The sequence below is a fragment of the Salmo trutta genome, chromosome 20, assembly GCF_901001165.1.
Source record: "Salmo trutta chromosome 20, fSalTru1.1, whole genome shotgun sequence".
In the NCBI taxonomy this organism is placed as follows: Eukaryota; Metazoa; Chordata; class Actinopteri; order Salmoniformes; family Salmonidae; genus Salmo; species Salmo trutta.
Genome location: NC_042976.1, coordinates 9,065,425 through 9,080,592, shown reverse-complemented (window position 1 = coordinate 9,080,592; position 15,168 = coordinate 9,065,425). Strand labels below are relative to the sequence as shown.

At 43.7% G+C, this 15,168-nt stretch overlaps 1 protein-coding gene across 3 annotated transcripts in view; it reads left to right on the top strand.

Annotated features, from left to right (window-relative positions):
* LOC115155521 (aryl hydrocarbon receptor) overlaps positions 1-15,168 on the top strand; it is a 67,882-nt gene that overhangs the window by 17,547 nt on the left and 35,167 nt on the right. For all 3 annotated transcript variants that reach the window (XM_029702200.1, XM_029702199.1, XM_029702198.1), the window contains exon 2: positions 4,605-4,792. In XM_029702200.1, the coding sequence (XP_029558060.1) occupies positions 4,605-4,792 (188 nt within the window). The remainder of the gene's footprint in view (positions 1-4,604; positions 4,793-15,168) is intronic.

Here is a 15,168-nt window from a genome sequence, read left to right as displayed (position 1 = left end):
AGAAGCCAAGGTAAGTTGCTAGCTAGCATTAAACTTAGCTTATAAAAAACCATCAATCTTAACATAATCACTAGTTAACTACACAAGGTTGATGATATAATGCGGTGCCTGTTAATTTATCATTGAATCATAGCCTACTTCGCCAAACGGGTGTTGATTTAACAAGCGCATTTGCGAAAAAAGCACTGTCGTTGCACCAATGTACCTAACCATAAACATCAATGCCTTTCTTTAAAATCAATAAACAAGTATATATTTTTAAACCTGTATATTTAGTTAATATTGCCTGCTAACATGAAATTGTGTCTCATCTCTAGCGTTCATTGCACGCAGAGTCAGGGTATATGCAACAGTTTGGGCCGCCTGGCTCGTTGCGAACTAATTTGCCAGAATTTTACGTAATTATGACATAACATTGAAGGTTGGGCAATGTAACAGGAATATTTAGACTTAGGGATGCCACCTGTTAGATAAAATACGGAACGGTTCCGTATTTCACTGAAAGGAAAAATGTTTTGTTTCGAGATGATAGTTTCCAGATTCGACCATATTAATGACCTAAGGCTCGTATTTCGGGGTGTTATTATGTTATAATTAAGTCTATGATTTGATAGAGCAGTCTGACTGAGCGGTGGTAGGCAGCAGCAGGCTCGTAAGCATTCATTCAAAACAGCACTTTCGTGCGTTTTGCCAGCAGCCCTTTGCAATGCATTGCGCTGTTTATGATTTCAAGCCTATCAACTCCCAAGATGAGGCTGGTGTAACCGATGTGAAATGGCTAGCTAGTTAGCCGGGTGCGTGCTAATAGCGTTTCAAACATCACTCGCTCTGAGACTTGGTGTGGTTGTTCCCCTTGCTCTGCATGGGTAACGCTGCTTCGAGGGTGGCTGTTGTCGATGTGTTCCTGGTTCAATCCCAGGTAGGAGCGAGGAGAGGGACAGAAGCTATACTGTTACACTGGCAATACTAAAGCGCCTATAAGAACATCCAATAGTCAAAGGTATATGAAATACAAATCGTATAGAGAGAAATAGTCCTATAATTCCTATAATAACGACAACCTAAAACTTCTTACCTGGGAATATTGAAGACTCATGTTAAAAGGAACCACCAGCTTTCATATGTTCTCATGTTCTGAGCAAGGAAATTAAATGTTAGCTTTTTTACATGACACATATTGCACTTTTACTTTCTCCAACACTTTGTTTTTGCATTATTTAAACCAAATTGAACATGTTTCATTATTTAATTGAGGCTAAATAGATTTTATTGATGTATTATATTAAGTTAAAATAAGTGTTCATTCAGTATTGTTGTAATTGTCATTATTACAAATAAATAAATAAAAGAATCGGTCGATTAATCGGTATCGGCTTTTTTTGGGGGCCTCCAATAATCGGTATCGGCGTTGAAAAATCATAATCGGTCGACCTCTAGACCTGACATTGTGGTGCCAGGACATCAACCTCTCCCTCAACATCAGCAAGACCAAGGAGCTGATCATGGACTACAGGGAGGGGGGTGCACACCCTCAGCCACACCCTCATCCACATCGACGGAGCCGTAGTGTAGGGTCAAGAGCTTCAAGTTCCTCAGTGTCCACATAACTGAGGACTTTTAACCTGGTCCTCTCATACCAGCACAGTTGTGAAGACGGCACTCTTCTCCCTCTTCCCCCTCAGGAGGCTGACATGATTTGGCATGCCCCCTCAGGTCCTCAGTCACTTTTATAGTCACACCTTAGAGAGCATACTGACTGGTTGTATGACCATCTGGTATGGCAACTGCACCGACCTCGACCGGAAGGCCCTTCAGAGGGTGGTGCGGATGCCCCAGCGCATCACTGGGGAATAGCTCCCAGTCAACCAGGACGTACATCCCAGGCGGCGTCTGATAAAGACACCGAAAAATGTCAAAAGACTCCAGCCACCCAAGACATGGAGTGTTCTCCATGCTCCCGTCCGGCATCCGGTACCATTCATCAAGGCTCAGACCAACAGACTCCTAAACAGCTTCTGTCCCATGGCCATAAGATTGTTAAATAGCTAACAACTACTGCTCTCCCTCTCCCACAAACTGTCCACACTGACTCTATGCCATCCACGGGTCTCTACACACACACACACACACACACACACACACACACACACTTTATCTGTCACTCTTACTCACACACAAACACACATATCTCATACACACACTCACATACACCCTCACTCATACACTCATTACTGACCACACACACTTACACCACCTCACATCTACGCTGCTGTTATAATGAGTGATGATTAGATGTATTAATAGCATTACACTGCTGTTCATTGATTATTGTTTGCAATTACCATTAGTAGCTAATCTATTTATCCTGCTACCGGTCACTATTACTCAGGTTTTTATGAATAAACCCACCTGAATAAACCCACCTGGCACTGATCTGTATATACAACCACTCCAGTACCCCTGCACATTGACTAAGGTACTGGCACTGATCTGTATATACAACCACTCCAGTACCCCTGCACATTGACTAAGGTACTGGCACTGATCTGTATATACAACCACTCCAGTACCCCTGCACATTGAATAAGGTACTGGTACTGATCTGTATATACAACCACTCCAGTAACCCTGCACATTGAATAAGGTATTGGCACTGATCAGTATATACTTGTATTCTTGTGTTTCTTCACTTTATATCGTACTTGTTGTGTGTTTTTTATTTTAATTACCTTTTCTATTACTATTTTATTATTATTACTATCACTGCAGTGTAGGGAAAGAGCTCTCAAGGTTAACATTTCACTATACTCTTTTACAGCTGTTGTATCCTGTGCATGTTGCTAATAAACTTAAACTTTAAACTTTGAAACAGATGCCGTTTAAACAATGCCCTTGAGATAAATAGCAGCTGCCAGTCCCCCAACCTTTAACCCACATTTGAAAAAGTGAAATGGTGTATTGAAGTCATCCACTTTAGTTCAGAAATGAGCCTGGGTTCTGTTCTTGCTCCAGCGGGTGCGAGGGGAGTTAGAGCCTCCGGACTACAGTCCCAGCAAGCTTGGCTTAAGCCTGAGCACGTGTGTCTGATTTGCAGTTAATGACATGTGTCTGCACGAGACTCATAAACTTGACTTTGGCCTTCAACAAGAGTTGTCCCAAGACATTATCACCCAGTTGCCTGTGAAATGAAATACCACAGGGAGCAAAACAAACAAAGACCTCTGATAGCCTCAGATGTGCCTGAAAATAGTCCGTTTTGACAGTGAACATTTACAAAAGAGCATTGTGTTTATTCTATAGATGTGAACGTTTACAGACATTATTTGTTGACATTAACAGCTGTCCATTTTATTTACATATTTTTTTCACTATACAGGCTTTTTATATTGCAGAAAGTTTTTAGTATTGGAGAAACTGTAGAGAGGAGTGATCTCTGTGTCCTCTTGTATAGTATATGCTAGCAGCTGGACTGTAGCGCTTTGTACGCTTTGCTCCTCAAAGCAGGAAATCCCTCTGGCCTCAGGTGCTGCGACTGCCTCCACTGATTCCTATCTCCTTAGGCTAATAATGTATGATGATTCACCTAGAAAACAGTGTGCTTCACTGTGTTTATTAGTCATGTTTACGAGTTGCCTCGTCTTTCCTACGTTCAAGCTAGAGTTTCAGTACTGTAAGCGGTGCACCACTATTGCTCACTGGGTTTCGAAACTATTCATGTTTTTATTAGCGTGTGTCATAAACCCAACTCAGAGGAAGCCATGCTCATGCAGGGCCTGCTAGCCAGGGTGACTGAAGTGATTCAGCCTTGGTTCAAATCAAATTTGATTAGTCACATGGGCCAAATTCAACCGTGAAATGCTTACTTACAAGCCCTTAATCAACAATGCAATTAAAAAAATTGAGAGTGGGGGGGGTCAATGTAAATAGTCCGTCCGGGTGGCCATTTGGTTAATTGTTCAGCAGTCTTATGGCTTGGGGGTAGAAGCTGTTAAGGAGCCTTTTGGACCTAGACTTGGGGCTCTGGTACCTCTTGGCGTGTGGTAGCAGAAAGAACAGTTTATGACTTGGGTGACTGGAGTCTTTGACAATTTTTGGGGCCTTTCTCTGACACCGCCTAGTATATAGGTCCTGGATGGCAGGAAGCTTGACCCCATTGATGTACTGGGCTGTACGCACTAACCCTCTGTAGCATGGTTTTAAAAACTTCATGTTCCCCTCTGCTTATTTCAGTGTTATGAAATTCTTCCATTGTTTCAGGCTTCTTATTTCAGTGGATGTCACTCTTGCCAGGCGTTACAAGCTTATGAAATGTAGCTATAATAGCATTATGTCATAGACCCATATTGTGGCTAAGCTGTCTAAAGTTATGACGTGTCCAGTCTTTGTTGCTGTTGTGTTGTCGTCCAGTAAAGTGTTGTCATCCAAAGATTGTTTACCTGTAATGCTGGTATACACATTCATTTTACAACGAGGTACATCATCTCTCAACAATAATGATTACAATCAGATTTCCTTCCACAGACACCACTGTAATAATGTTGAATCAGCACAATAAGTACCTATGGTCTAACTAACCATAATGATCTCGTCTCCTTTCCCCACAGTAAGAAAACTCCTGCTCCAGATGTGGTCAAGTCGAACCCATCCAAACGCCACCGGGATCGGTTGAACGGGGAGCTGGACAGGCTGACAGGCCTTCTACCATTCCCTGAGGATGTGCGCTCTCGCCTGGACAAACTCTCTGTGCTCCGCATCAGCGTCGGCTACCTGAAGGTGAAGAGCTTCTTCAAAGGTGAGTTTCATATCAAGTACCAGTCAAGTACCAAATTAATCAACCAGACAATTAACAACTTATATTCTCATCAAAGATCAGTGCAGTCTACGGATTACAAAGCAGTTAAGGAGAGAACTTGGTGAATAAATGGTGTTGTGTACAGTATGTCCTGTCAGTGTCAAAATAACCCAAAGAGAATAGACAGATGCAGTAAGAAACTAAAGCCTCTTGAGGAAATGTTGTGTAGTAGCAGAGCATCAGCATCATATTTAGCAGAGCATCAGCTGACCCAGGACATGTAAACATGACAACAATGACACTAGAATCTCCAACACAGCATACACAGCAGTACCAGGCCTTCCTTTGGCTCTCAGAACTAACTTACTATAGCATGCTATGGCCTCATTCTAGCTAACTTACTATGGCATGCTAGGTCCTGATTCCAGCTTATTTACTATGGCACGCTAGGCCCTGATTCTAGCTAACTTACTATGGCACGCTAGGCCCTGATTCTAGCTAACTTATTATGGCACGCTAGGCCCTGATTCTAGCTAACTTATTATGGCATGCTAGGCCCTGATTCTAGCTAACTTATTATGGCATGCTAGGTCCTGATTCTAGCTAACTTATTATGGCATGCTAGGCCCTGATTCTAGCTAACTTATTATGGCATGCTAGGTCCTGATTCTAGCTAACTTACTATGGCACGCTAGGCCCTGATTCTAGCCATTTGTAAACACATTTGAATTTCCTTTTTGCATTACTATTTTGATGTACTGTTGAAAGTCTGCACCCCCCCAGTGGGTTGGCATCAGGACAGCCACAGAGCACGGTCCCTCCGTGGGTTGGCAGCAGGACAGCCACAGAGCACGGTCCCCCAGTGGGTTGGCAGCAGGACAGCCACAGAGCACGGTCCCCCCGTAGGTTGGCAGCAGGACAGCCACAGAGCACGGTCCCCCCGTGGGTTGGCAGCAGGACAGCCACAGAGCACGGTCCCCCCGTGGGTTGGCAGCAGGACAGCCACAGAGCACGGTCCCTCCGTGGGTTGGCAGCAGGACAGCCACAGAGCACGGTCCCCCAGTGGGTTGGCAGCAGGACAGCCACAGAGTACGGTCCCCCCGTAGGTTGGCAGCAGGACAGCCACAGAGCACGGTCCCCCCGTAGGTTGGCAGCAGGACAACCACAGAGCACGGTCCCCCCGTAGGTTGGCAGCAGGACAGCCACAGAGCACGGTCCCCCCGTGGGTTGGCAGCAGGACAGCAACAGAGCGCAGACATTAATAACCCTTGTGTAGTCTTAACATTCTACATACTCCCCTTGTCCTAAGGGTCAAAAATGACCCGCCTTCACTAAACCCCTAAAATAAAGCAGCTTAATTGAATTTTAAACCCCAAATCTATTTTGCATGAAGAAACAACCTGTCATTCATCACAAACTTTGTAAATATCTGGGTTTTCCCTCTTCACAATGCAGAAAGACTGCATTTAATCAGTGGACACCACTCATTTTTATTACAACACACCCATCATAATTGTTTTCTTTCCTAAATTAGAGGTTTATTATTACTATTATTGCTAAAGGTACAGCATAGGTGTAAACATTAATTTTTAGGCAAGAGATAGCTCTTGTATAGCCTAAAAATGTATCAGAAATTTGCAAAAAGTCGTTTTGAATGCATTTTATTGAAGGGAAACAATAACAATCTTGTACTTTTTGACAACATAGTAATATATTCTTATATACTGTACAATGAGCAATTCAACTACAAAATACTAGTCTTCCCACATTTTTTTAACCATTGCCCCCACCCACAAGGTTAATAAACAACAACAATAAATAAGAATAAGATAATGGATACAAAACAAAAACATGAAGAACATAAATCAATCAACTCTAATTAGCACATGTAGGACAGTATACAAGTGTGTGTGCATGGACTTTGCAGATGTATTCCTCACATGTGCAGCACATAGTGTTTGTTTTACAGTCCTTCTTTGGGGGGCAGAATTTACATCTCCTCCTCTTGCATGCCCCAGCTGCAGCCTCAGGTGGATAAGGACAAGATTCAGCTCCCTGAATAGCTTTCACAAGCGTTGCAGAGGCTGCTGTGCGGGCAAGGCGCTCCCTTTTTTGAAAGTGCCTTTCCCAGCTGTGAAGGCCTCTCTCCCCCTTGTTGCGAGGAGTGCAGGTTGGAGCTCAGGCTTGTTCTTTCTAACTGTGCCAACCATGGTGATCTTCCTCTTCATAAGAGGTGAAGAAATTGTCATACGTGACATTGTGCCCCCTCAGTCCGTCTGTCACATCAAGCACAACCCGCATACCCTGATTCTTCTCCGGGCCTCCGCTGGTCGGCATCCCTGTGTAGACTTGCATCTTCCAAGCGTAGCTGGATTGTGCGTTACAGGCCACCCATATCTTGATGCCATACTTTGCTGGCTTGCTGGGCATATACTGCCGGAAAGGACAGCGACCTTTTGACAAAAGAGATTACTATCAGTAATTAGTATCCGTGTCACAAAAAACAATCACATAAATCAATGATATTACAGCAATATATAATAAAATTAGCAGTGAAAATCACTTACATTACAGATATGAAAATAAAAATGTACCTCTGAAAGGAACCAGTTGCTCATCCACTGTTACTTCAGTCCCAGGGTTGTAGAGGTATGGCAGACACTCCACTCACTTCTCCCAGACCTCTCTTATGGCAGCCAGTTTGTCTCTCACACGTCTTGCAGGTCTTGACTCACGGTTATTAAATCGTAGCATTCTTGAGAAAGGGTGAAAGACTCAGTGACATTGTCGCATGGAAAATCCACTCTCTGCATCCCAGAGACTACATGTAGCCTCGCCTCAGGACCTATACACACCCGCTAAGATTAGCAGTCCTATGTAGGCACGCAGCTCAATCTCATCCATCCTTTTCCAGTTGTCTCCATATTTACGGAAACCCTCCAAATTTGTCATCTCCAGTGTAATTTCTTTCGATGGCTGGTGTGATGAACATGTAGAATGTTGAGGCGATGTCCTGGGCATGGGCAACTGCATGTCTTGTGGGCCCTGGGGTCATCCTTATGACATTGTGTGCTGCCATCCTGCCCTTGCTGTCATATGGTGACAAGGACCATGTTGTTTTGCTGTTCTTTTTCAAAAATGTATCTTTCAGCTTGGAGTATTTCTTCTTCATCTGAAGATGATGCATCGTGCTCTGGGTTGTATTCTTCCCCATCTTCTTCTTCAGATACCTCCTCCTCTTCGAAATCATTGTCCTCTTGTTCCTCCTGGACATCTGAAAAAATCAGATCTACGACCGGTTGGGCACTGAAACGTGCACTCATGGCTTCAGCAAAGGGGGGACTGGGGGGAACTATCATCTGCAGCACCTTTATAGTCTCTGACTGCATTCTCCATTAGTAAACAATGCTTTCAATAAATGTTTATTTTGTCTGACATTTTGTTTATTTTGTCTGTGAACTTGAGTCATGTGTGGTGTCGTGGAGGGGAGATGCTGCACATTAGTTTGGTCTGATTTCAATCTCAATTTCTCGTGTGTGTGTGTATCTTTGTGGTTTTTGTGGTGTGTAAATGATTTTCTAACTGCCGTGTCAAAAATGACCCTAACAGGCTGACTACACCGCTCACGTCGCGTGCACAAGCGTTGCAAAATAAATGTATAAATCTATATTATTCAATTATTGCACCCACACTGCTCGCGCGCGCCAACGAGCGTCTGCGTTGCCAAGGGATAAAATAGATAGATCGCGCTGCAAGTCCTGCCTCTCCCATCTCCTCATTGGTTTATAGAAGCAGGTACCCACGTGCCATCTCCTCATTGGTTATACCCACATGGGTGACTGAAAGACGAACGAGGTCAGTGGCGGTAATAAAAGAATAAAAGGCCTAGAAGGACGAGGAATGATTCTGTTTTATGGATTAATTGTCGGAGTAGAGGACCTTGTGCATTTCAGGTAAAATAACAATGTTTATATCCCAGGACAAATTAGCTAGCAACACAGCAAGCTAGCTAGCTAAATTGCCATAAAGGTTTAATGCTTTTTGACCTGTCCCCAAATTAATGTAATTGGTTCAGAGTTTGTTTTGATATTTTAACCTGCGTGTCGTGATCGCGTTTGGTGGACAAAACAAATGTATTCACGATGGCACACGCGCGCAGCCGGTTTGGGTTCCGTGTTAGCGGAATCCTCTAGGAAAAGTCTTCAAATTTTAATTTGAAAAAATATTATTTAGGGGGTTTTCTCTGCTGTTACACATAGTGGTGGGTTATTTTTTTTTACCCTTAATAAGACAACTCAAGGGATAAATCAAGATGTTGGTTGTCTAACCTGTGTCACCCAAATGTTTGGAGCCTCAGGGTCCATTTTTACTTTCAAATCATACCACAACAAACTTGTATCCAGTAATGCACTTGGTTAGTAGACCACATAATAGGATGCTTTTTATTATACTGTATCATTTAAATGGATTACTGTACATCAGTGAATCTCTGTGATACGTCATGGCTGTGATGGGGAACATGGCAACAAAAATAGTTAAATAAACGGGCTGTGGAGAACATGATTCCTGAACCAAAAAAAACCCTCAAATCATAGCAAAATACTCCAATAAGCATCTGTCTTGGTTAACCATGTCTTAGTGGTCCATCTATCTAACCATTTCTATGAATTTCCTATCATCAAATCTTTAACTCTTTTTACCATGTGTTGTTGTGTTTGATGATAATCAATAGGAGAAAGTCCTCTGTCCCCAGAGGAGAACCCTTTGAAGAACAATTTTTGGTACCCTTTTGGGTTCCTTTCCACAGAGGGTTCTACCTGGAACCAAGAAGGGTCCTCCTATGGGGACAGCTGAAGAACCCTTTTGGAACCCCCCCCCCCCCCCCTCCCCCCCCACACACACACACACACACACACACTTATCCTGTGACTAGGACCAAGACACTTACATAAACCAAATGTTTGGTTCTAAATTATACAGAACAATGTCCAGTGACTCATAAGATGACTCCGTTGAAAAACCAACTCCAACACCCTCAACATGTCAGCCATTAAGGGTTAACAGACATCAAAGCCGGAGCGTTGGCAGATGACTTGCTGAGTCAGTTATCTTGGCGCCTCTGGCACCGCCGCCATATCCTCTCAGTCTCCATGTCCTTTTCCACTCTCAACCCTGCCCAGAACCCTAGACGATGGTGTATATGGGCAGTTATATCTGTACAAACAACCAATGGCTTATTTATTCACATTCTCATTGAATCCTCAGTAACTCAACCTCTACCGCCATAGGCACCAACATGAGGTGCTGAAGGGGGCTGGGCATTGGTTTACGAGGTGTTAGAACTATCCCTCTCTTCCCACTCTGTATTTAGCTCAGAAATAGGCCTGGGCTGTGTACAGCACAAGGCTTTGCTGATGTTAAGAATGGGTAGGCGTCGCTAGTGTTGAACGAGTGCAGCTCAGTTCATCTTAAACCAGAGGAGATTACATTCCTAAAGATAGTTGACTCCTGCCCTTTTAGTCTTAGTGCCCTCTTACCCCTTTCGCTCCCACACAAGAGACAGTCACGCCAACAGGCTCATTCTCAGAGACGAGTTCTTATCTCACCTTTGCGTGGGGTAAGTGTGTGACTTGGTGATTCATACATGTCTAGTCATGTCTAATTACACAGATGAGCTATGAAGGATTGAAGTATGATTCTGGTCTGTTGAGGTGGATAGAGAGGAGAATGATAAATGTGTCTGTGAGATAGATGATGCCCTGTCTCTTTCTCGTTATCTCTTTCTCTCTCTTTTTCATTATCTGTCTCTCTATCTATCTGTCTGTCTCTGAGGTGTGTTGTTCCTCTGTAATTTCTTTGTCACTTTTTTTAAAGTAGAACTGCACTTCCTGATTTGGCCTCGTTTTTCAGCAGTGCTAATTTAAAAGATGCTAGCGGCCATGACTGAAGGCAAACAAGAGTTGTCTTTGGGGTGTTCCTCCTGCACTCTCTGTTCCCTAAAGAGTAATGTGACTGGATGAAAGACCCACGCCTCCCATACACTCCTACTGGCAGTGTGTTACCAACGCCTCCCTACACACTCCTACTGGCAGTGTGTTACCAACGCCTCCCTACACACTCCTACTGGCAGTGTGTGATCCACGCCTCTCTACACACTCCTACTGGCAGCGTGTGACCCACGCCTCCCTAAACACTCCTACTGGCAGTGTGTGACCCACGCCTCCCTACACACTCCTACTGGCAGTGTGTTACCCACGCCTCCCTACACACTCCTACTGGCAGTGTGTGACCCACGCCTCCCTACACACTCCTACTGGCAGTGTGTGACCCACGCCTCCCATACACTCCTACTGGCACTGTGTGACCCACGCCTCCCTACACACTCCTACTGGCAGTGTGTGACCCACGCCTCCCTACACACTTCTACTGGCAGTGTGTGACCCCGCCTCCCTACACACTCCTACTGGCAGTGTGTTACCCACGCCTCCCTACACACTCCTACTGGCAGTGTGTTACCCACGCCTCCCTACACACTCCTACTGGCAGTGTGTGACCCACGCCTCCCTACACACTCCTACTGGCACTGTGTGCCTTCGTCCACAGGAGGGATCTTTTACAGCACACACACAAGCACACACACACAGACACATAAGCACACACACACACATCCAATGGCAGCTTCAAGGGCACTGGACCCATCCCGTATATAACGGTCAGGGTTTTTTTCTCCTGACACTGTGAGGCTACTTCCCCGTTATTATCATGTGCTGGAGGAACAGACAGATGGTGACACCGCAGCGATGCAGCGGCATTCCCATACTGCTATGAGTGGCATGTTTATGAGCATACAGCACATGCCAATGTTACCCCTAACACTTTGACCCTCCTATGGCATCCACACGTTGTGGACATGCTGCACCTGAATCCATGAACACCTGTCTCAGCCCCAGCCGGTCAACAAGTTTAAAGAGCATAGTGTCCATGCCAATTTAGCCTTGCATGACATGGTGTTTTAAAGACCAGTCTGGTCAACTTTTAATCAGAGCTCAAAGGGCCTCGGTTGCATTGATTTTCATTCTTTATTTGATGTGAGGGAAAAATGGACGCAAGGTCATTTATACACTTGGCAATATCAGATTACGTCATCGCACATCGCATTGTCTTATGGTCCCTACTGTGAAGTAACCAAAGAGCTTTGATATCGTTCATTGTGATGTCGTTCATTGTGATGTCGTTCATTGTCAAATATTTCCGTCGGACGGGTTGAATTCCCAGAGACCGTGTTATTGTACTGTGTTATGTAGTGTAGTTGGATATCTCAAAGGGGTCAGCGATCACAGAAGAGTATGGACTTATGGAACACTAGCGAAAAGAATCATCAGCCGTTTCCATTGTATGTTTTCTGGTGAAAACATTACACACGACACCATTATATAATACAACATTATATAATATATTTATCTTATTCTCGCAGGAGCACAATAGTGAGACATACATGTAGTATACAGATGTATATACTGGGTCATATTAACATCCGAGATCTGGACATATGTATCTCTGTTCTTTATCTTCATTCTTAGATCAACCAAATGTGTTGATCCCCATGCCATTGGCTGAGTGGACGTACAACAACAAGTGTTCAAGTGCACTGCATGGTTTCAGAGGGTATTTTCCTTGGCAGCACTATAGATAGTCCTTTATAGGTCTCCCTCCAGTCAGCACCACTACATATAGTCCTATATAGGGCTCTCTCTAGTCAGCTGCTTCTTTAAAGAGCTGATATGGCCCAAACTGATTTGAAAACAACATATGTGTGTCCTGGCATTGTAGCTTGACTTCATGAGAAAACACTAGATGTGTGTCACTGTAAAAAAAGCGTAGAAAATAATGGACCGCCTGTTCAAGTTCATTGTAAACATCCTCTATGTCTGTTTGCCATTGTAGCTGTAAATGGAATGTCCACAACTCACCCACATACAGTGCATACAGAAGGTTCATTTTGTTGTTAGTCTTATTCTAAAATGTATTAAATCGTTTTTTTTCTCTCATCAATCTACACACAATACCCCATAATAGCAAAAACTGTTTTTTAGAATTATAAAAAATAGAAATAATAATGAAATATCACATTTACATAAGTATTCAGACCATTTACTCAGTACTTTGTTGAAGCACCTTTGGCAGCGATTACAGCCTCAAGTCTTCTTTGGTATGACGCTGGGCCACTCAAGAACATTCAGAGTCCTGAAGCCACTTCTGCGTTGTCTTGGCTGAGTCTTGTTTCTCATGGTCTGAGAGTTCTTTAGGTGTCTCCAGGTGGTCTGTTATGTGCCTTTTACTGAGGAGTGCCTTCCTTCTGGCCACTCTACCATAAAGGCCTGAATGGTGGAGTGCTGCAGAGATGGTACTGGAAGGTTCTCCCATCTCCACAGAGGACCTCTGGAGCTCTGCCAGAGTGACCATTGGGTTCTCCCCCAATTGCTCAGTTTGGCCGGGTGGACAGCTCTAGGAAAAGTCTTGGTAGTTCCGAACTTATTCTATTTAAGAATAATGGAGGCCACTGTGTTCTTGGGGACCTTCAATGCAGCAGAATTTTTTTGGTACCCTTCCCCAGTTTTGTGCCTCTACACAATCCTGTCTCGGGGCTCTATGGGCAATTCCTTCGACCTCATGGCTTGGTTTTTGCTCTGATATGCACTGTCAACTGTGGGACCTTATATAGACAGGTGTGTGCCTTTCTTCTAAGTCATGTCCAATCAGTTGAATTTACCTCAGGTGGACTCCCAAGTTGTAGAAACATCTCTAGGATAATCACTGGAAGCAGGATGTACCTGAGCTCAATTTTGAGTCTCATACAAAGGGTCGGAATACCTATGTTAATAAGGTATTTCTCTTTTATTTATAAATTGCAAAAAAATTGAAAAACCTTGTTTTTGCTTAGTCATTATGGAGTATTGTGTCTAGATTGATGAGGGGGGGGAAATTATTTAATCCATTTCAAAATAAGGCTGTAACTTAACAAAATGTGCTACTTGGGCGAGGCAAGAACCTGTGATCTCTAAAGGCCTGCCACTTGGGAGAGACAAGAGCCTTTGTTTTGGAGAGGTCTTGTCGTTTGTTATTGAATCATGATTAACTGATCATTAGTCCAAGCTGATTTGTGTAAAAGTCTTTAAGTTGTAATTTACCTGTCAACCCAATATCAACATATCCAAGGGAGGCCATTTTATTGAAGTGACATGTTTTATTTTTATTGCCTGTTTGCTCTCACTCAGTGGTTTGCCTTTCAGTATAGCGTGAGAATCCATCGTTTTAATTATGTTTTCATTTCTACTAACCGAATTTGGTGTTCTGATCCCACTGCTGACACCATACCCCCCTTTTCTGCCTTTTTTTTTGGATCCGAAGAACGTTAGACGTTGGAACATGCACACCATTCTGTCCAGGACACAGGCATTAAGGTTGGTCCTAAAAAACAATCCAGTTTGATTGAAGTATAACCTGGGTAACTACCATACAGGTAGAAAGGGCATAGTTTATGATTAGTCATCTTTTGTTGGAAGGTTGACCTTAAGGGAGGCAGGTGGTGGTCAAACCTTCAGTAGATCCACTGTCGTTGTCCTCCTTCACCCTCTCACTGTCGTTCTCCTTCTTCACCCTCTCACTGCCGTTGTCCTCCTTCACCCTCTCACTGCCGTTGTCCTCCTTCACCCTCTCATTGTCTGCCTGTGTGTTGTTTTTTGGTCTTTCCAGGCTGGCCTGCTACCATGGTTTATACTCTGACATTTAACAAATTCCACCGATGATCACTCAGTTAAAAAAAAAAAAACTATAATCAACAGACCATGACCCAATTCAGAGCTTTATAGAGAATTGTCAGGCCATGAGAAACATGGAGGATGCATTAGTCTTTCTGTGAGTCATATCTCTCAGGGCATTGAAGAATTGTGAAATATCAACAACAAAATATAAGCTAGGAAAGATGACACCAATTCCCCCTCCTTTAGAACAGCAAAGAATTCAGAAGAAAACAAACAACATTTTGTGATGCTAACAAGCATGACATAACAACAGAACGGTTATATTTTGTCTGATGTGGCTGTGGGGGTGCCATGGAGGTCACGGAGTTAGCGTAGCAGTTAAGAGCATTGGGCCAGTAGCCTCTGCCGAGTCACCAACAATCCGATGTTCCGGTTTTCATGGAAAATAGGCCTGTGACTTGACTTCTGCTTATGGACATTAAACAAGGCGACACTCCATCAAGGCGACACTCCGACACTTCCTCCTCCACATTGACTGGATTGGTTGAACAGTGCTGAAGAGAACATCTCCCAACAGTTCTTTTTCTTCTTCTGGTCAAGACCAGTATTTTATTT